The 22,584-nt window shown below is 37.8% G+C and overlaps 1 protein-coding gene across 1 annotated transcript; it reads right to left on the bottom strand.

Moving 5' to 3' along the window:
* Window positions 1-366: 366 nt before the first annotated feature.
* On the bottom strand, window positions 367-20,839 carry LOC148719787 (receptor-type tyrosine-protein phosphatase F-like). The gene is made up of 16 exons (XM_088739156.1): window positions 20,783-20,839; window positions 20,219-20,369; window positions 19,245-19,550; window positions 13,086-13,391; window positions 12,561-12,863; window positions 11,408-11,710; window positions 5,793-6,089; window positions 5,133-5,426; window positions 4,540-4,845; window positions 3,812-3,912; window positions 3,066-3,252; window positions 2,750-2,852; window positions 1,955-2,222; window positions 1,656-1,707; window positions 923-999; window positions 367-782 (listed from the first exon to the last, which is right to left on the bottom strand). Exons 1-16 carry the CDS (start codon window positions 20,837-20,839, stop codon window positions 681-683), a joined length of 3,213 nt encoding a protein of 1,070 aa, XP_088595282.1. The 3' UTR covers window positions 367-680.
* Window positions 20,840-22,584: the final 1,745 nt, after the last annotated feature.

Here is a 22,584-nt window from a genome sequence, read left to right as displayed (position 1 = left end):
TTGCAAAACTGAGGCTGCGTATGACTTGGGTATTATCGGCCCCAGACCACCTGCAAATCGATCCTCGTACAACTTCAAACTTTCCCAAGCTAGCGAATCCTTTGTAGCTGAAGAGCTTGAGAAACTGAAAAGCAACAAATCTACTGGATTACAAAATATCCAAGCACGGCTTCTTAAGGATGGTGCCATCGCACTTGCCAAACTCCTAGCAATAATTATAAATAGATCGATAAAAGAGAGGTCCATTCCTGCAAGCTGGCAGCATGCCATCGTAACTCCAGTGTTCAAGTCCGGTTCAAAATCTGATACTTCCAATATTATCGCCCAATCTCAGTTCTGCCAGTCTTTGCAAAGGTTAAGGAAAAGGCAGTTCATGAAATGGTGTAGAATTTCCTACTAAAACACAAGCTCCTATCTTCTTACCAATCCGGCTTCCGTCCACTACATTCTACTGCTACTAGCCTAATCGATATTACGAACACTATTCTGCACAATACTGATAAAGGAAAACTTACAGGCCTGGCATTTCTGGATCGATCTAAGGCTTTTGATACCCTTGACCACGAATTACTACTAACGAAATTGTCAGACCTCGGCCTAAGTAGGTCTTCAGTGAATTGGTTCAAAGCGTATCTTACAAAGAGAACCCAGTCTTGGGACCCCTATTGTTCATAATGTATTTAAATCAATGAGGACAAAACGAAAAAACATACTGCTTCGTAACACTGCAAGGCCTCCAAGAGTTGTGAAATCAGACTTTCATTAGGTGGAAGTATACATAGCTATCATATGAGAGAAAACCTTTAGTGAATATTTCTGACCGTGACAAATGAGGTTTACTGAAAGCAGAAAAACAAAGTAAAAAATCAATTAAGTAATCTCTGAGAGTCAGTAATTTCCAAGTAACTACACTGCAGCTGACCTGGATGATTAAATCGTGTTGTTTGATAAATCTCTGTATTTTTCCTCCCTGATTCAGTCTCGTAGTTTTTTCGTTCGCTGAAAAATAAAAATGAGAACTCCCACACCGAAAAAAGATTCTGCATAGATCACTTCCCTCCCTCTCCTCCCTGCTTATCTAACCTCCAGAAAATGAAAATAAAGAAAGGAAGGAATGATAAAAGAATACAATAAGACAGAAGAAGAGATTGAAGGAGAAAGGGACAAAGGACCTTTTTTCCTTATGAAATCTTTGAAGGTGGTTAGAAGTAATTATCTTGCGAAAAAAGATGAGACCACTTTAACGAATCCGACGAGTTCGGTAAAGTAGCTTCCATGGGATGTCATGAAAGGTTATTTCAAGGGTTTAATTGACAGTTGAAATGACCATAGGATAATGGATTTTCAAGCAGCCTGAATGGCCCCTTGAACCATTACCACTTTGACAAGTTGTAAAATGAACACGCGTTCTGAAGTCACCATCAAAATAATCCTTAAGTGGCCACTTTCCAAGTAAAAGAAATCACCACTTTGGATATCTTTCTAAAGTGGTTACTTCTGTAGTATCCAAGAGGCCTATCTACGGGCTCTTGGTAGGGGTCACCTCATTCATTATGCTGCTCTTACAGGATTGAAAAGACAATGAACTGTAACGGACAGAATCATGCTTAAGAACACCTTTCCAGAAAAACAAACGTATAATTTATACACAATACCTGGACTGATTGTTATTTTTGCAACTTTGCTGACTTTCCCTTCTAAAATCCCCTATAAAAATACACAAAAATTTAAAACATCACGGCTCCTTAAGATACAAACAATACGACCGTCTCGTGGTATGCTCATAACCTCTTACATTACAACATCCGATTTCTTCATGATTTCCCCTAAAACAAAATCAGTAGTTCCAGTTGCACAAGTTATTAACCTACGACTGCTTTCTCTATAGGTTAAGGGTCAGATAGTCGAGATGCCAATAGCGAGTAAAACCAATTAAAATAACTAGTATACTTACATCCTTGGTTTTAGTTAAAGCTCTTTCATACACAATGTAATTTTCTCCGCTTTCAAGTATTTCATTTTCATAATTTGCAGTTTTTTCACCGTCCCCAACAGTAAATTTCCAAGGTTTTTCAATCGCTGGTAGATTTTCTATCTCAGCAGCAATATAAAAGTTCAAGTTGTCTTTCTTTGCATCACTGGCAGCTTTCAGTTGCGAACCATAATCGCCTGGAAGCTCTTCAACACCATTCACGACTTTCAGAACAATGACCTGGTAAGCACTGAAAGGTAAACAACGAAATGCATTTACATCTAACATTCATCCTATTTTTGATTTAATGAATCTAAAATTGAGTTCACATAGGAGACAAAGTTGACACCTCTAGAGGTTATCTCTCGCTCTGTGACCTTGCAGAAAGTTACCACAGTTATAGAGCGTTGACTCAAGACATCTCATCGCCCTTGTTGGAGGCGGCAATTAAAAACTATGAAACCGATACTATGAAAGCCATTCAAATCTCCTGAGACTCTAGATATGCGTTTCATTACAATTACTATCATGCAGTAAGTGGTTTGAACCCGGAGGCAACATGTCAAAGTGTAGTGTGATTGTCCGGGTGAGTGTCGTCCTGAGAAGGACTGTTGTCGGTGGTGGTTACTGACGTTTCAACAACCTGCGCGGAAGTCATCATCAGAGTTAAGTCAAGAGTCAAGTCACACTACACTTTCACAAATTACTATCATGTGCCTTACTTCGTAAACGAACCTCCTCTCCTATAAGTGTAAGTCACACTCTTTATTTAATTACCTTATGGGGCCATTTTCTTGTTCAACAGGCCACAGATAAATATCAACAGCTGTCTCAGAGACCTCAACATCGGTCATGTTAAGTGGTAGTGGGGAATTAGGAGCTATCAAAAAAGAAAACATATTTTGTATCATTACACGACTTGCACTCATTGGTACGTGTACGTGTAGGCCAGACAGAATTGACCATAGATAATATTAATGATCCATTTCCTAACTCAATTAATTACTTGGGATTGATTTATATCAATTGGAAATGATCTTCATGGGCTATCTCTTTCACCGAAGTGTTTAATCACAAAAATCTACATACTCACCCATGATGTGCGTTGTGATGTAGACACTTTTGGTTGCAGTTTGTCCACAGTCGGAGGAGCCATAAACCTCAAACTTGTATGAAGTGCCTGGAAATAACCCTATCACTGTAGACGTTGTTGAATTTGTTTTTTTGGCGCCAACATGTTTGAAGCTTTTATCGTAAAACTTTGTACCATTGTAATTCACCTACACGATGCAAAACAACAGCTTTAGATAAAGGATTTCTTAACATTCACATTAAATACAAATCACTACCTATCTGTGCCATAAGATCAAGCAGCAGCAAGGATTAAACATCGTTGTGCTAAGTTCTTCAAACGTCATTGCTTTTGAATTTCGTAAAAGAAATGCTGAAGCTGATGATCTCAGATTGTTCCATTTCAAATTTTATGAAGTCTTGAGTTTATTCCCTTTGGTAAAATACATGAAATTAAAAAAATTAAACTTAGGACACAACTGAACCAAAATATATAATCTGAAGCAAACCCTGGGTCCTGTGGTAATCCCCTAGTTCATGAAAACTTTACTACTTGAAATGAATTTTGATTGATGCAAATAGTGGTGGATGAAAATACATCAAAACCTTCCCTTTGAAGTCAAGGTAGGTTCATAGTTTTTAGAAAAAATGAAGTAAGAGAATTGAATGCACATAAATTTTAAAACAAATATTTAGTATATTTATTGGTCAAATCTGACTTTTAACTTTCCCTACAGAAAACATAACTATAAATTTAGCCCCGCTCACAGTATAGGTAACTGACTCCTTTCTGTCGGAATGTTCCCATGTCAATGTAACGTGGGTTGTTCCATAGTCCGCTGCTCTAAATTTCTCTGGTGTTTCTACCACTTTGGTACAACATTGAAAAAAAAGGAACAAATACATCAGACCCTTCGAGAGGAATGGAGAGCTTTCGCAGAATACTTTAGTGCAACAATTTAAGATTGTAATCATGAAGATAATAAACGTAACCAGTAAACGTTTAAAATACAGCCGAACCTGTATTAGGTGGCACCGTTAAACACAGCAATTTTCACCTCTATTTAGTAGCCACCTGTAGGAAGTGGTCGAGGTCACCCTTTACTAAGTCACAAAGGCTAGTTTGATTTGTCTTCCACAGTCGCTTAAAGTAGAACCAATCAAATAAACTTGAGAATAATCTTTCAAGTAATTTTTAATGCATGTTCATTTCCCAAAATCAAAGCAAGTAGTATTTTTGGGCGAGATTCTATACAGCAAGTGGTCAGTTATGGCATTGTGTTTTGTATCGTTTTTGATAGTGCCTCTAATATATGGAACCTGTGTTAAGCTGTCGCCCCCCGCCTAAAACTTGTTTTTTGAATCTTACTCTTGTAACTTCATCGCCCTGAAAATAATCTAAACAAGATAGTCTTGGGAAGATTGTGACTTAATAAATACCTCATTTCAGACAATCCAATTGTAGATATAAATTCCTGACCATTACTTAAACTCACTTGATGTTACCAGTACCAGAGGTTCGCTATACGGCCCAGGCCCTGCTCCAGTGTAAGCTCGAACAGAGACATTATATTTATAACAAACCAGGTCAAACAACACAACAAAAGTTGCCGAGGTATTAGCAGTAATGTTACTGGGAGCAGACCAGTTGTGAAAATGTGCTGTCCACCAAACGTTGGCCTTGACTTCATACAAAGTAACTCTTCCATAACTCATTTCTTTCTGTAGGGGTTCCCATGAAATATTTAAAGTCGTCTTGTTCACTTGAGAAGAAAAAAGAGAGTCTGGGCCAACACTGGGTTCTAAAAAAAGTACAAAAAGCACATCATGATCAAGAGAAAACTCCCTTCTTTAATCCGTAAGACGTATATTTATAAAGCAAATAAAAAGTCTAATTGCGATTATTTCCAACACGTTATTAGCCCTTAAGTTATTTTGGGTGGCCAGCTACTGTCTGTACTTTTAAATTTACACAATATATAAAGATTCGTCTTTTTATGGTAGAAATATGGCTGTATCGTAACCCTTGTTCTTCTAACATGTAATCATTCATAAAAGGTCATTTCAAAGATATGAAAGCAAAGTTTACTGTATTCTTTGGTGGTTACAGTTATCGTCCCATTAGCTCCAGGTTTAATAGTCACAGCTCTGACATAAAAACGATAAGTCACTCCACCCAACACATCAACCGTGTGTCTCAATGTATCTTTGTCTATTCCAGGAATCCCTTTAGGTGCACCTCCACCGTGACTGTAAAACAAAGTGTAACTTCTGATAACTCCATTTGGCTCTGTAGGCTTACTCCAGGACAAGGTTATTCTTGGACCATGTAAATTGCTAGGTGGCACATCAACAGAAGACAAAGAAATAGGTGCACTGGGAGCTGGAAGAACAAAGATAATGTGATTATAAATAAAGGAATGATACAGAAAATCATTACATACATATACAAGGATATACCGCCACCTCTTGTAAGGGACACAGGAATTGGCTCTTTCTTAGGGATAATCTAAAAAAGGAATAAATATAGGTTTGTATGAAGATGGAAACAATGCAAAACGACGAAGACGATCTCATAACATTACAACAAAGTTACAAATCTAATTAAACAGACAAGGTCCAGTATTTGAGCCTAGATTCCACATTTTGAAAGCCAGCACCACAGATCAATAATGAACATCAGCTTTATGTCTGCAATTGTGATGTTTCCGTTGATTTAAATGTTGGTTACAGCACTTCTGATTCTCACCATCTTCCATTGTTGTCCTAAGAACAGTCGAACTGTTTGGTCCATCACCAGCAGAAGTAAAGGCCAACACTTGAAATTCATATTCAGTGAATGTATCAAGCATGGTAACTCTTGTTGACGTGTTTCCATTGTCAATAGTCAAGGAAATTTCTGGGCCTGCGTCTTTCTTTTTATAGAACAGTTTAAATCCTTTGATGATTCCATGTCTTGAGTCTTTCCATGGTAGTTGCCATGATGCTGTCATACTAGTTGAAGAGTCCACACTGACAACAAACTGAGAGGGAGGTTGTGAAGGAGCTGCGATTAAAAAGTCATTTTTTAACTAGTACACATTTATCTTTAATTAATGGATCAGACTGTGTCACTTTTTCTAATAGCTAGACAATGTGCATTTGACCGGAATTTTCTACCTAGAAGTCTTTATCCAGAAATCAGTGCCTTCCTAAGAATGCAGCAAATTCAGACCTGAGACGTCTGAATTGTAAATGAAATAAAATAATGTGCATGCTTGATTAAGATACCTTCACAGGAAAGTGATAATCCTAGTGCAGGTAGTAAAATATTTCTAGCAGACAAGAATTATGCTTGCTATCACAAAAATACCACATTGCAAGTTTAAGCAATGTATGCTATCTAGGTTCGACTGTTTGAAAAAAATTTAAAATCTAAACCTGATTGCCATAACATAGAAAAATTTAAAGTAAATTTTGATATTACTTTCCTTATACATCACTTTAAAAAGTGCGAACACCCCACTTGCATGGTATTCTACTATAGCCTGAACATGAAATTGAACAATTGGCCATAGGTTGTATCAACTTTAATAGCCATGCAGATACAGGGTTAGGTGTCTTTCTATAAAACTCAGGAAACCATAAACTGTTACGATAAGTTACGTCACTTGTCACTTTACGTATATTCCTTATTTGGTCGTAAATAAATCAGTTGAGATTCACAGAGCTTGCAGCGTGCATACTTTAACAAGGTGTCAGGACAAAAATTAATTTTTTGACGATTCGGCACTTTTTTTCGCAAGTTACTCGTAGAAGTTACCTTGCTGAGGCTATTTTCTTTTATTGTCCGTAACTTGAAAGCGATTTTCGGACTCAAAGTGTAAAAAAAAAACAAAAAAACACTCAAGATGCCGTCAGAAAATGACCACGTGGAGTCGGGCGCGCACATCGCCGCACCGTCATGGGCAGCCCCAATTTATCCTCAAGTTATCTCACCTAATTTTCCGCTACCAAGTCCTATGAAGTGTCACGGTGACGTTACGGCCAACTGGGACTTTCTCAAGCAGCAATGGTGCGACTACGAAATAGCAACAGGCCTAGACAAACAAGAAGAATCGGTCCGTTTAGCGACTTTGCGTTCATCAATGGGCAGAGAATACCTTCAGATATTACTCAAACTAAACCTTTCAGAGGAAGACAAGAACAAAATCGACAAATGTTTGGAAGCATTGGAAATCTACTTCAAGCCCAGCAGAAATTTAGTATACGAACGGTATGTTTTTAATACGTGTGCAGCAAAGCGAAGAAACCATCCAAAGTTATGTCACACGTTTAAAAAAATTAGCCGCGACCTGTGAATACAGTGCACTTACAGACGAACTTATAAGGGACAGGCTCGTCATTGGCTTATGGAATCAAGGTGATAAGGTAAGACTCTTGAAAGAAAAATCCCTGAACTTCAAGAAGGCCATTCCAATGTGCACTAGGAGTGAAATCGCTTCGCTGCAAATCAAGACGATAGCAGGCGCTGGAGACAACAAGTCAGAAGATGTAAAGAAGTTCAGCGATAAAAATATCCGCTACGGAAGTCGTAGTAAGAAGAGAGATGAAGGAAGATCGTCAAATTCGCCGAAGAAATCTGAAAAAAAGAAATCGGAAGGATTTTCCAAACCGACCTGTAAGTATTGTGGTCGTGAACAACGTCATGAAAGAAGAACACAGTGTCCCACGTTCAATAAAACGTGCAACAAGTATCAAAAAATAGGCCATTTTGCGTCTGTTTGCCGATCATCAAAGAAGGTACAACAATTCGAAGAAGACGAGGACGACAGTTTGGATGAAAGCTGTTTGCAAGTGGAACCTCTCTCTAGTCCAGACTAAAGCAAAACAGTGGCTTGCAGATATAGAATTCTGCAAATCAGCTAAAGAAGACTACAACCTTGGCATGTCAATTAGACACTGGAGCTACATGTAATGTTATGAGCTGGGACGACCTCTCAGCTATCACACAGTTAGGAGATCCACCCATGAACACCTCCTCAGTTAAGCTGAAGCTCTTTTGGCGGTACAACTTTAAAGACAGTTGGTTAGTGCGACTTACAAGTCAGATACCATGGCAGACGACAGATTCTGAAGTTTCAAGTAATAAAATACAAGAGTAAGCCCTTGCTATCAGCTGAAACCTGTGAGAAGTTGCAATTCATTCCCCTAAATGTCAGCGTTCCCGAGAATGTACGTCAGATAAGTGAGACCCCACCACAAAAATCTCTGTCAAAGGAAGAACTGTTGACCACGTATCATGAAGTATGCACCGGACTAGGACATATTGGATATGCAAAGATTGTGGTTGACCCGAATTTTAAACCAGTGCAACATTCCCCTCGTTGCGTGCCAGTTGCACTACAAAAAGAAGTTAAGAACAAGATTCTAGAACTGGAGGAGAAAGGCATTATCAAGAAAGCGGTAGAACCGTCAGAGTGGATCAGCAGTATGTTAATAGTTGCCAAACCTCAGAAGATTCAAATCTGTCTGGACCCAAAAGACCTGAACCGTGCCATACAACGCCCCAAATTTCAAATGCCAACGTTGGAAGAGCTGTTACCAGACCTCAACAAAGCCAGAATCTTTAGCTCATTCGATGCAAAAGATGGATTCTATCAAGTTGGCCTTGACCAAGAAAGCAGTAAACTAACCACTTTCTGGAGACCCCTAGGAGGATACCGTTACTTAAGAATGCCCTTTGTTATAAATCTAGCCCCAGAAGTCTTTGAAAGCAGACTACAAGAACGTCTCGCCAACCTACCTGGTGTGAAAGTCATCAGAGACGATATTGTTGTTGCTGGCTATGGTGAAAACCACTCAGAAGCCCTTCTTAATCATGATCAGAATGTGGTCCACCTACTTGAAAAAGCCAAACAAGTACATCTGAAACTCAACAAGAACAAAGTTAAGCTTCGACAGGCAGAAGTTAATTTCATGGGTGGTGTGATTTCAAGGGATGGACTGAAACCAGATGGGTGGTTACTCAACACCCGTTCCTTAAATTCTACAGCATAGAAGAAGAAGTAACTATTCAGACGGATGCCAGTATTAAAGGTCTTGGCGCAGTCCTTCTTCAAAATGGACAGCCAGTCGCCTTGCGTTCAGAACTCTCTCACCAATAGAACAAAGCTATACAACCATAGAGAAAGAATGTCTAGGCATAGTCTTCGCTTGTGAAAGATTCAATCAAAACCAAGCACACAGAGAGCAGATTTCGGTTGAAACTGACCACAAGCCTCTTGAGTCAATATTCAAGAAGTCTCTATTATCAGCTCCATGCCACCTTCAAAGAATGCTTCTCAGGCTGCAACGATTCAACTTGACCGTTAAGTACAAGCCTGGATCCCAAATGCTCTTAGCCGACCATTTGTCTAGAGCCGCACAACATGAAACTTCTGAGCCCGAAGAATCTTTTCAAGTATTTTCCTTAGAGCTGGAGAGCCTTGACCCTATTCAAACCCTGAAGGTCATGCCAGAACAATTGGATAAATTGCAACGTAGCACAAGTCGTGATGACACTCTGCAGACACTAAAAACCACAATTCTGACCGGATGGCCAATGCAGAAAGATCAGGTACCAATCCAGATACGGGAGTATTGGTCCTACCGCGATGAGCTATCAGTTCACTATGGTGTTCTTTTCAAAGGCTCAAGAGTAGTCATCCCCAAGTTACTGAAACCTGAAGTCAAATCCAGAATCCATTCCAGCCATTTAGGAGTAGAAGTTTCCCTGCGCAAAGCTAGAGACGCTGTATTCTGGCCTGGTATGAATGCAGAAGTGAGTGACCTAATCAAACAATGTTCAATTTGCAACGAATTTCAAGTCAAGAATCAGAAGCTTCCAATGCAAAGCCATGAGCTTCCTGACCGCCCGTGGGGTCGAGTAGCTGCTGACCAGTTCAAACTTCATGGCAAAGAATACATAGTGCTCGTTGACTACTACTCAGATTTCCTAGAAGTACAGAGATTGGAGGAAAACACTTCTGGTTCCGTGATTGAATTTTTTAAGGAACAGTTCAGTTGACATGGCATTCCAGATACACTAACTACTGACAACGCTCCTCAGTTTACAAGCCATGAGTTCTGTAAGTTTTCAGTTGGTTGGGAGTTCACTCACGTGTCCTCCTCACCACATCATCACAAATCCAACGGAAAGGCAGAGTCTGCTGTGAAAATTGTCAAGTATTTTTTTAGAAAAGCTCTCAAAGACAACAAAGACCCATGGTCAGGCCTATTGGACCAGCGCAACTCACCAACAGAGTTCATGGAAAGTAGCCCTGCACAGAGATTGATGTCTAGACGAACCAGAACCTTACTACCTACAGCTTCTGACTTACTGTTCCCTAAGATTCCAGAAAATGTGAATGCAAAGCTAAAGTTGAAAAGGCAAAAGGCCAATTGGTACCATGATCGCATATCACGTTCCCTACCAGAATTACATGTTGGGCAAGAGGTAACAGTGGCACCAAGAATCAAAGCTGGAAATCAGGTACCTGCACCAAGAAGCTATCAGACAGGTCCTTTGTAGTAAAAACTAGTTCAGACAACCAAGTATTCCGTCGAAATCGGGAATTTCTGAGGCCAGCTACATGACCAGCTGAACAACCCAAACCAGTTGAAAGCAGTGATAGCCAGCTTGCCAAGAGTGTAAACCAGCCTTCAAAGCAAAATGTCAAGTCAGCTAATCGTGACCCGAAACCAACAATGCCATCACAAACTGTTCCTTTGAAGAAAACGCGTACCCGAGTTGTAACGCCACCCTCGAGGTTCAATGACTTTGTTGCGTAGTTTATCATATGAAACTAGACTACAGCTCAAGGGAACTCGAAGTGTCTATATTAGAAAAACTGACTATCGGGCAACAACTTTAATAAGGACTCCTGACTTAAAGTCCTGTACCAAGTTCCATTTGTTCTGTTTCGTTTTATTTCTAATTTTTATTTTAGTAAACTCTTTTTCGACCTGGACAGTCACGTTTGATTTATGTTTATAGAGTTTTCGTTCGGAAGTTAGCTTACTCCAAAAGAAGGGAGATGTTACGATATGTTACGTCACTTGTCATTTTACGTATATTCCTTATTTGGTCATAAATAAATCAGTTGAGATTTACAGAGTTTGCAGCGTGCATACTTTGACATAAACACCTGAAATGAAAGTCTATGTTTGGGATTATAATTGTGTTCAGATCTTTCACATCACAGACTAGACAAGCAACAAATAAGTTTTCTCATGAATGGCAGACCTCTTCTTTAAAACTGAATAACGTTCTAGGACATTTGTGGCATCTATGGTTTTTTGAGATTCATAGAAATGGAAATTAGATAGAATCCTATTTCTTACCAGCCTCTTTTGTTTTCTCAAAAATAGCTGTACTTTTTGGTCCATTCCCAACAGAAGTGAAGGCCAATATTTGAAATTCATATTCTGTGAACTTATCAAGCCCAGTGACATCTTTAGTGCGAGTTGTCTGATTGTTAATGTGCTGCACACTTCCTGACCCTGAAGCGCCTTTCTTTTTGTAGAGCAATTGAAATCCTCTGATTATTCCATTTCTGTAGTGTTCTGGTGGTAACTGCCAAGATGCTGTTATACTGGTAGGAGAGGTTGCAGTAAGGTTAAAGCCACCAGGAGGCTGTGAAGGAACTGTTAATGAAAAGTAACATTACAAAAATGATGATAATCAGAACAAAAAATACAATCACTATGTTACAAAGTAAAGTGTTATTGTTCGTCATGCTTTTTTAGATAAATTAACGTTTACTCATTTGTCTCACGATGTAGAGACAGCTAGGCTATCAATCGTATGGATTGTCTGATGACTGATTCCACATCATGCAACAAATGATTAATCGTCCATTTACATATAATCATCACAATCTGCCAATCGTTTTTCCCCTTTTAAACTATCGGGTGCTTAATATTACCCTTACATTAAGAAAAATTGGCTTTTTTACATAATTTACTGACTCCAGTCAAGTGTTGGTACAATTTGATAATGCGTTTTTCATTGGGCTACTTACTGAGGGTATTTGGCATGAAAGGTTTTTTGAAAATATGTCATTTTCGAAAGGCGTCTTAACATAAGCATAAGGAACCAATCAAATAATATGACTTCTATTTCTAGGATGTGTCTTCACGTGGGAACACAAATTTGACTCAGAATATCAGTACTATTTGTTTGTTTCTTTATTGCTTTCTTTTTCGCGAAATTCAGGAACAAACTTAAAATTCTCCCACATGCACAATTTCATTATGAAATAATATAATGCTTTAATGGACAATGAAAATGCATGCATAATGTTAACTACGATCAAATAACTACTTTACCATTCTGTCAAATTATGGCAATTCCCATCACCAAACTCTTAGGCTACATACAATTATATTTTCATTTTTCGCTTAAATTGAGAAAACTGTACTGAAAACATATCTGGCTTTTTAATAAATAGTAGTGACACTACTATTACAAGATAAAACAAATAGCTGTTCTAACCATCTTCTTTTGTTCTCTCAACAACCACGGAGCTCTTTGGTCCATCCCCAACAGAAGTGAAGGCCAACAATTGAAATTCATATTCTGTGTACTTGTAAAGACCAGTAACATTTATGTTTAAACTTGATTCATTGTTGATAGGAAGGATTGTTCCTAATCCTGAGGAGTCTTTCCATTTGTAAAACAGTTTGAATCCTTTAATTACTCCATTTCTCGAATTTCCAGGCGGTAATTGCCATGATCCTGTTACGCTTGTAGACGAGGTTGCAGTGACAGTGAAGTTAGATGGAGGTTGTGAAGGAGCTGTAATTGAACAGTGATTTGATCATTCTTGCTTTAAAAATTTCTAAAATACTTGATATTAAACCCTTACTTGTCACATATTATTGCTGTTTTGTTTTCAAATTTTTGATAGTACTGGTTGTTTATACTTTCGGTCACCTATTCATCACACTCGCTTGATGAACATACAGCAAACTATAAATGTAGCAATTACATCATCACTCTTCTTTATCCCTCACATACCATCTTCCATTGTCCTTTCCACCTCTACAGAACTTTTTGGTCCATCCCCAGCAGAAGTGAATGCCAACACTTGAAATTCATATTCTGTGTAATAATCAAGCCCGGTGACAAGTCTATTTAATGTTGATCCCTCCCTAATAGTCAAGGTTGCTGCCGACCCTCCAGAACCTTTTTTTTTGCAGAACAGTTTAAACCCTGTTATGTTTCTTCCATGTCTGGCAAAGACTGGTGGTAACTGCCAGGAAGCTTTGATGCTCGTAGAAGAGCTTGCAGTCAACTTGAAAGTAGTAGGAGGTTTTGATGGAACTGAAATAAAGAGAAAATAAAATATAAAATTCATAGCTCCATGCTTAGTGGAAATTGATGTGGAATTTAGAAAGATACACTCAATCAACCACTGTAGTAAACTTAATGAGCATGGGACATTCCTATCAGAAAGAAGGATGATCAGGAGTGGTGACTCTATTTATATATGTGATAGACTTTTCCTTAAACATTGAGTGTAAAGATGTTAGTCCTGGCATCAGCTTATTAGTCTGTCGCAAAGGCAACCTAAGAGGTTCCTGAATCAAAAATGCTTCAGCATTTTACAGCCATCTCCAGCATTATTTTGTTTTTGATGTTTACAAAAAAGAACTCTAATGTCAGTATATATAATCTGGCTTAGTTTTATTTTCCTGGGTTCAAATTCATTCAAAAACTCGTTAACAATAATTATTCATACGCCTAGTGACATACCAAAGGATAGATGATAAATCACGTGCAGTGACTTGCTAACGATAAACTTTCCCACCTATTTGTAGCTGTTTTATCAAAATATCAAGGCACACGACTTTTGAATACTAATTGTCAACAGAGAAACCGCCATTCAGCCATTCCAGAAAAATTAACACAGACCAACTTCCTCTCTTCCATGACAACTTTAGGTTTCTGGAAAGCTCTGGAACAGGAAGCCATGTCCTATCAGACCTATCTGCCAACAACATCTCATTTAAAAATGCAAAAAAAGGAGCGAGTCATCCTAAAATGGTGCAACAAGTCCATTGTCAATCATATGCTGTGCAAGTCTGGCATGGTTAACTTTGCCTTGTTCGGTTGAAGGAAAACCTACAGTTTCCCTCCATAATGGATGTAATATTTTGGGCCGAGACCAGAACTGATAAGTCTTAATTTTAAAATCATTTCACAATAAATATTACAGAATATTTAACTTGTTATTGTGTTATTGTGACTTTTGTATCAGGATGGGGGTGGAGAAACTAGAGCTAATAAATACCTCTAGTCAGAGGTACTCCATAAACTTCCACTCTCAGAGCCTTGTATTTATGATATGCCGTTGGCTGAAAGCGGATAAACTTTGTGCTTGCAAATTCCTCAAAACTGTTTTTCACTGTGTCAGTTTTTCCTGAATTTCCGCGAAAGACCTGAAGTATGTGATAAAAAAAGTCATATAATCATATTACAACTTGCTTGGTTAAAGTCAAACCAGGTGAGGTATACTCCACAAGATTACAGTGAGGAATTGAATATTTGTTTATTGAACCCGCTAGTTGTCTCAAGAATGTAACAATGGTTGATTATGTTATTGCAGGGAAGAGACCACTACACATAAACTCAACTGAACCTTTTAATGTCTCTCTCACGGTTCCTCTACATACGATAATACTCTAGACTAGTGTCCAATCTCCTAACACCTTCCCCCTAGTAAAATGAACAATTTTACGTTAACAGTCTATGAAGAGTATCCCTCTGGTATTTTAACTAAACGTCCTGAACGTGTCCGTTTTGCAACAACTAGTTCTATCTCCTTGACGGACTTAACAGGCTTAGTGGGCTCGGATTTAAGTTTTGTAGAACTAGATACAGGATTTGAACAAGAATTTTTGGTTTCCGAGGCACAGACTTTGGCCTTCGCTCAGGTTAGATTTGGGGCAGATTGTGTCTTCTCCGTATTCGGCGGTTTTCCTGCGGGCTTTTCAAATTGTAACCTTTTTAAAAACAGATTTATCTATCTATAATCTCAGAGCTGAGCAAAGAGTTTCCAGCAATCTGATTGGTCGAGGGGTTCCTTATATGACGCTATAAAAACTGCTCCACGCGGTTTATATAAATGTTAAAATAAAATGTTAATAAATGTTACTAAAAATAATGTTATGATTCTAGAAATTTCTCTGTTGTTCAGCTCTGAAATTATGCTAAAACAATTATTCGTCTCAGGTTTGGTGAATATTGGCTGATAGTTTCTAAAGAAACTGTTTGGGGCTGCGTTAGTGGGGGTAACGAAATAATTTGAATATATCAAAAAGTTGAAATGATAAATTAGCCACCGTTGCAATTATAAAAGGTGACGTTTCGAGCGTTAGACCTTCGTCGGAGCGAAGGGCTAACGCTCGACTAATTATTCGCTCCGACGAAGGGCTAACGCTCAAAACGTCAGCTTTTATAATCGTAACGGTGGCCAATTTACCATTTCAACTATGTTGATATATTCAAATTATTTGGTGAATATTGTCGAGTAATCCCCTCTACTTCGTGTCGGGGATTATTCGACGATATTCACCTCGCCTTCAGTGAATAATTGTTAAATATATACATCTGTGTGTATGAAAGCAGTATAGTTAGCCACTGGAAAAAAAAAATGGCTCAACACTGACTCTTAAAAGTAATTTAGATATGTTAAATGTAAGCAACAGAAACAAATTGTGGATAATGTTAGTACATTGTTTTACCAATTAACAATTATCGATTGTTTTAACAAAATTTAAGAATAAACACTAGCGAGAAAAACACACAACGTTTCGATGACTCCATGTCATCATTTTCAAGTGAGAAGAGAATAAAAATGAATAGTTAATTTATACCGTACGAAGGTGGCAAACGTAAAAAGTTTAAAATATTTAAAATATTTAAATAAATAATTGCGCGTATTGAGTTCATAAATGTAAACTATTAAATAATAGTTTCGCGCGTATGGAATCCTATTGTTTGTTCAAAGAGGGCTTCATCTTCTTTATGAAAAGCATTTCATGAACTAAACAGTCCAGTTTCCCGGTGTACTTTTTAAGTACGTTGAAATGCTTGGTCAGGTCGCCGATGGTTTGTAGGCCGTGGTCGTTCTTTAGATGTTTGCCGATGGCCGAATTACGGTGCTCATTAATACGTTGATGTAAATGCCGGCTGGTGTACCCGACGTACTCTGCATCACACAGATCACATTTATAATTATATACAACGCATTGTTGGCTAACTATAGGAGGTTGGCTAACTACCTCCTATAGTTAGCCAACAATGCGTTGTATATAATTATAAATGTGATCTGTGTGATGCAGAGTACGTCGGGTACACCAGCCGGCATTTACATCAACGTATTAATGAGCACCGTAATTCGGCCATCGGCAACCATCTAAAGAACGATCACGGCCTACAAACCATCGGCGACCTGACCAAGCATTTCAACGTACTTAAAAAATGCACCGGGAAACTGGACTGTTTAGTTCATGAAATGCTTCTCATAAAGAAGATGAAGCCCTCTTTGAACAAACAATCGGATTCCACACGCGCGAAACTATTTATTTAATAGTTTACATTTATGAACTCAACACGCGCAATTAGTTATTTAAATATTTTAAAAATTTTAAACTTTTTACGTTTGCCACCTTCGTACGGTATAAATTAACTATTCATCTTTATTCTCTTCTCACTTGAGAATGATGACATGGAGTCATCGAAACGTTGTGTTTTTCTCGCTAGTGTTTATTCTTAAATGTCTAACAAAATCTAATGTCATTCGAATTTTAACAAAATTAAAATTTTATGAGATTTTAGTAATTATACGTATAAGCCACTTCACAGTTATTTACCACAAGTATTAATTTTGGTTGTTATGAACACTTTTTATACAAGAGCATGACATGCTATTACCTTGTCAACTTTATTTTCTCTATAGGGAAAAAATGTGGTACCATTGAGTGAAAATCTTAGTTTGTACTGTGTGGTCCATTCTAGTGCTGACGATTGGGATGGTGGATTTCCTTGAGTGGCTACAGCACAGATAACATACTCATACAGTAGGTCAATTTGTAGGTAGTCATTAGGATCAGTTGTAGTCTTAGGTTCCCATACCCCTGTTCCATTAAGGCGACCATATTTAGCTGCATAACTGCTATTAAATATTGAACTGGCTGAGAAACTGTCATCTGGAATCCAACCACTACTGGCCAAACCAATGGCCTGTACATCACATACTGCAAGATAATAATCCAAATTTGACCTTCACGTTTTTTCCAAATTATCTAGTTCAGTGTCGTCAAATAAATAACTTCGAATAACAATCTACAGGATATTGTTACAGAAGTATAAAAGAATAGGGGTAGAAAAATTTCAAAGAAAGTGTAGCCAAGATGTTTGCTAAATAACCAGATGAAAGGAAAAGAGTGGTTTGCATCACAAAGCCACTATTCCAAAGAACAATTACTAACATACTTACATAGCAACTAGCTTTGGAGCCTTTGTTAATAAATTAAAATCAATACCTTTGATAACTGTGAAATGCAAAGATAAGATCGAGAGAGCGTGCAACATATTTTACACAAACGTTTTTACATACTTGTCTTACTTACTTACTTGTCTTTTGATTCACCCCAAACACCTCTGTTCTCATACACACCCCACCCTGGTGTGTTTGTGGCAGGAATCGAAGATATCTTGTTAACACTCCATACAGAACATGCTTGACTTTTGAGTTTCTATTCTCATTTCCTACTAAAACCTTAGGAAAATCACAAATAATCATAACCCATCATAGAGCTCTTTTTTCCACGTAGATCACACGATGTGACAAATAAAACAGTTTCAGCATGAAACTAATTATCACAAATTAACAACTTGCTATTTTTTAGCACAATAGTTATGCTTGTAAGGTGGCCAAATTTTTCTTATGTAGTTAAAAACTTTGGCACATTCCATCTTCGTTATATAAAAAATTATTCATTCGACATGCCAAAATTCATGATAGTCACGGTGTTTGGGCAGAAATGATCGTTTACGTTTTACTAACCAAATAACGTAATGACAATTGCTCCTCTCCTTTTGTTGTGTAATACATCAAGAAATTCTTTGATGGCCATGTAAAGATAAATGCCTCACTAATATCATAACCACATGCACAGTGATTAAAGCAAGATGAGGTATAATTCTCAACCAGTCCACATGTCATACCTTAACCTGTCCTCCTTCCCTATAGTCCATCCAAGTTGTCCCATTTGTGGATAATTGTAGTTTATAGGTCTTCACCCACTGATCTGCCTGAGAATTCCCTTGAGTAGACACAGCACAGAGGATATGAAGTGTCTGTAGATCAATCTGTAGATATGGGTTAGTGTCATTTGTTCCTGCACACCATGATGCTCCCAATGCGTAGTTTAGTCGACCATTCTCTGCTGGTGTGCTGGAAGAAGAAGCACTTATTCTGCTGTCTGGAATTTTTCCACCCTCCATTCCCAGATCAAACTCAACACACTCTCCTATAAATTGAAAAAGAAATAAAATAAAAGATTGGAAACATTACACAAAACAGACCCCTGGCCTGAAATAGGGGCTCATGCCTGTTTTTACGAGATTTGGTGGCTGAGGCCGGGGAACTGGACACAGTAGAGGCCTCTAGATAATTATACTAAGTGCTTGTCTCTCATTATTTTAAGAAGCCATCCAAATATGTATTTTACATTTACCAAACCTCAATTATACTCAAGTAGCGCTTAGGGGCATGTTTTTTAATCCTTTAAAAGCCTGAATTTTTTTCAGACTTCTTTTCCGCAATTTTAAGGATCATTTGTTTTTGTGATTTTCAGTAGCAGTTCAAGTAAAATTTTTTATTTCATTAAAAACAAACATCATTTTTCTCTTTCACCTAGTTAAAGCGAGTAAAAGCCAATTTCATAGTCAGCTCAGAACTGGCACCAAAAGCACATATTAAAAGTAATCAGGGGGCATTGTTTCAGAGGATACACTCCAGCATGAAATCTAAACATAATGGTATTAATATGGCAATAAACAAGGGAAAAGTTAATAAAACAAGGTGAGGTAGACAGCTAAAGAACTCTTAGGAATCAGGTGGATGTTCCCAAAAGTTAAGCTAGTTTTTCTCTACCTATCACATACCATCTCCCTTTGTTCTCTCCACCTCAACAGGGCTCTTCACTCCATCACTGTCAGATGTAAAGGCCAAAACTTGAAATTCATATTCAGTGTATTCGTCAAGCTCAGTGACAAGTCTACTTAATATCGATCCATTGTTTATAGTGAAGGAGGAAGCAGATCCTGTAGAACCTTTCTTTTTGTGGAACAATTTAAACCCTATAATGTCTCTTCCATGTCTTGCAAATGATGGTGGTAACTTCCAGGAAGCTGTAATACTGGTAGAAGAACTTGCATTCAACTTGAAGTCAGTGGGAGGTTGTGATGGAACTGAAATAAACAAGAAGAGATGTACAATAAATGATTGCATGCTTAGCAGTAATAAGTAATAAGCATTACAAATTTACAAAGGAGTATGGAGCAAAGTCAGTAATGTTCATTGTACATGCGTGTACACATTAAATCAATATTATTCCTATGTTTAGTGTGTAAATGCTATGCATGACATAATTATGAGCTTAACAATCTACTAAGTTCCAGGATCAGCAAAGCCATCTCATACATTTTGTTTTTATATTTACCACCAACTGCAACTTTGTTGTCTGCATTATTTGGCCTGGTTTTAATTTTGCAGCTTTAAAAGAAGCCCACATGTATGTAGAGAAATACCTGGAAACATATAGTCAAGTACCTGTGATCATTGTAATGTTGATGCTCTAGCTGTGAGCATCAATATTATAATGATGATTGATCCATAACCACCGCTACATTTCACAGTTTTATCTCAAATAATGGATGGCACAATTCATCAAATTTTCTGGTCGGCTCCAAAAATTATATGAAAAACAATTCGCATCCCATCAAGATTCAGCAAAAATTAGAAATTATTGAACCTGCACTTAGCTCTGTAGCATTACCCAACCTTGCCTTCCAAAAGTAATTGGTTTCTGTGACTTCATGTTTACCTCAGGGAGTCAAAAATGAGAAAAAATAATTACCTGTAGTAGTAAGAAGTATCCCATAGACTTCCACTCTCAGAACTGGCCAATTATGATACCTTATTGGTTGAAACCTGATTATCTTTGCTCTTGCAAATTCCTGTAGACTGTTTTTCACAACACCATTTTTATTTGAGTTTCCAGGAAAAAGCTGTAGTTTGTGGTGTAAAAAAAAAACTCATTGTTAAGCACCAAAAGACTGCACCATTAACAACTACAAAATAATCTTATTTAATTCATAAACTGTGACTTTGAGTCGGTAACTAGCCAATAAACCATGAGCCATTGAGTTCTGTATGAGAACATCTCTGATCTCCAAAAAATATGATCAAAATTAAATAATTAGATTGTGTACTAAATATGTGACTGCACGTGCCTTATGAATTGTAATATCATTTCTGGTAGTTAACATATTTGTATGGTTAGTATTAAGTCCAGTTGACTTTACTAAAAACTACAGGATGTTAGTGTTAAACCATTGATTGAACCATGAAGGGAACACTGTGTAGGCCTGTGTACACCAGTAACAGTTTGAAGTCTGCTTGAAATTAAAATTTAACTAGCCAGAGTTTTGACAAAGTGTAAGTCTTTTTTGTCTCCCTCCTCTCCACTCAAAAGCATATTATGGGTGCTCCAAATGCCAATTTTGTTTTTTTGATATATAAAAGAAATAACCTTCACATACTCCAACCTTGTCAGTACTGGTTTTCTTATATGCAAAAAAAGTTGTACCATCCAAAGACAAATGAATCTTGTACTTGGTTGTCCATTCATTGGAACCGTAACTTCCTTGAGTAGCCACAGCACAGATAAAATACTCATACAGCAGGTCAATTTGAATGTAGTCAGCAGGATTAGTCTTAGTCTTTGGTGCCCAACCCCATTTATCTGCATTCAGGCGACCAAAAAAAGGCTTATATAAATAATTAAAAAACGATGTAGCTGTGAAGCTGCTGCTTGGAATTGTACCGCCACTGGCAAGACCAATGGCCTCCATGTTACAAACTGCAAGATAAACATTGAAAATCAGCCTTCACATTGTTTCCCAAAATAAGTAAATAATTAGATAATCAAAGGAATCTAACCAGTGTGGGATCTGCAGATCAATCTCACCTTCAGTTAATTGGTTTCTTGTCTTCAATTTTAAAACCATTCATTTGCATTTCAGTTCATCAAAGTTTCATGTGATACATAGATTTCAAATGTTGGAAGATTCAAGGTCCAAATTAAAGTCTTGAGCAGTGACAGTAATTTTAAATTCAGCATTTTCCAATTAACTATAAATTCCCTTTGATTGAAAATTAAGTTTCTTACTTGAAAATAGTTCATTTAAAAAGGGCATGCTATAATTACAATTATAGTTAAAATGATCAATCGCATGGCTTGGTGTTTTTAGTGACGATATAAATGTAAACAATAGTTTAGATTATTTTGGCTTTTTGTCCAAATAAGTCTTATAAGAAGCATATATTATCAAGAATAAATTGCAGTTGCTTTAACCCATTAATGGCCGCAGCTTTTGTGGAAAACTGTGTTTTGAAGCTAGTCGAGCAGATTTCGGGTCACTGTTGTGGTTTTAAAAGCTCAAACTTACCAAAAACCCCTTGACAGCTCGTGCACTCGACGGCCTTTCGATCCAAATGCAACATGGCGGCCTGAAAATCTCGGGCACGCACAGAGAGCAAAATTTCGACATAGTTTTTGGGTTGAAAAGTCATGCCCCACTTACGACTTCTACTTTTCTCTCTTTCTCCTGCCCTTTTTTTTCCCTCTCCTTGCCTGAAGTTTCACCTCACTTGCTGGAAATTGAGTAGGCTTCATTTTGGTGTAGAGATTTTTCAGAAACTACTCATTATTTTCAAAGCACATGCTCGGAAAGGTAGGTGGGTAGTGAAACACGATTTTCGTGCAGATTTTCAGGTCAAAGTGACACGCTTTTTTGGCTATTTCTCCAATCTCCTTCACTCAATTGCACTCATTCTGGTATCGTCTGTAACTTAAAAGATATTTTCAACCTGTTCAAGTAGGTGCTCAAATTCGTGCTCCAGGGTTAAAAGTGATGACGTCACAAGGCGTAGAAAGGGTGTGGGTCCCCATGGGCGCATACGGGCGCACTGGACGTCAATGAGTTAAACTCTTGTCAAAGATCAATGGAGCATCTTAAATTGGCCAAAAACAAGTCGTAGCTAAAACAACAATCACGAAACATCCAACTCCAAACTCACTTGGCTTTTGTTTCACTCCAAACACCTCTGTTCTCATACAAACCCCACCCTGGTGAGTTTGTGGCAGGAATCTGAGATATCTTGTTAACACTCCATAAACAACATGCTTCACCTCAGAGTACCTGTCATTATTTCCTCTCA

This window comes from Stylophora pistillata, chromosome 11 (assembly GCF_964205215.1).
Source record: "Stylophora pistillata chromosome 11, jaStyPist1.2, whole genome shotgun sequence".
Taxonomy (NCBI): Eukaryota; Metazoa; Cnidaria; class Anthozoa; order Scleractinia; family Pocilloporidae; genus Stylophora; species Stylophora pistillata.
Note: the sequence above shows the minus strand (reverse complement) of the source record. Positions and strands in the feature narration are given on the sequence as shown.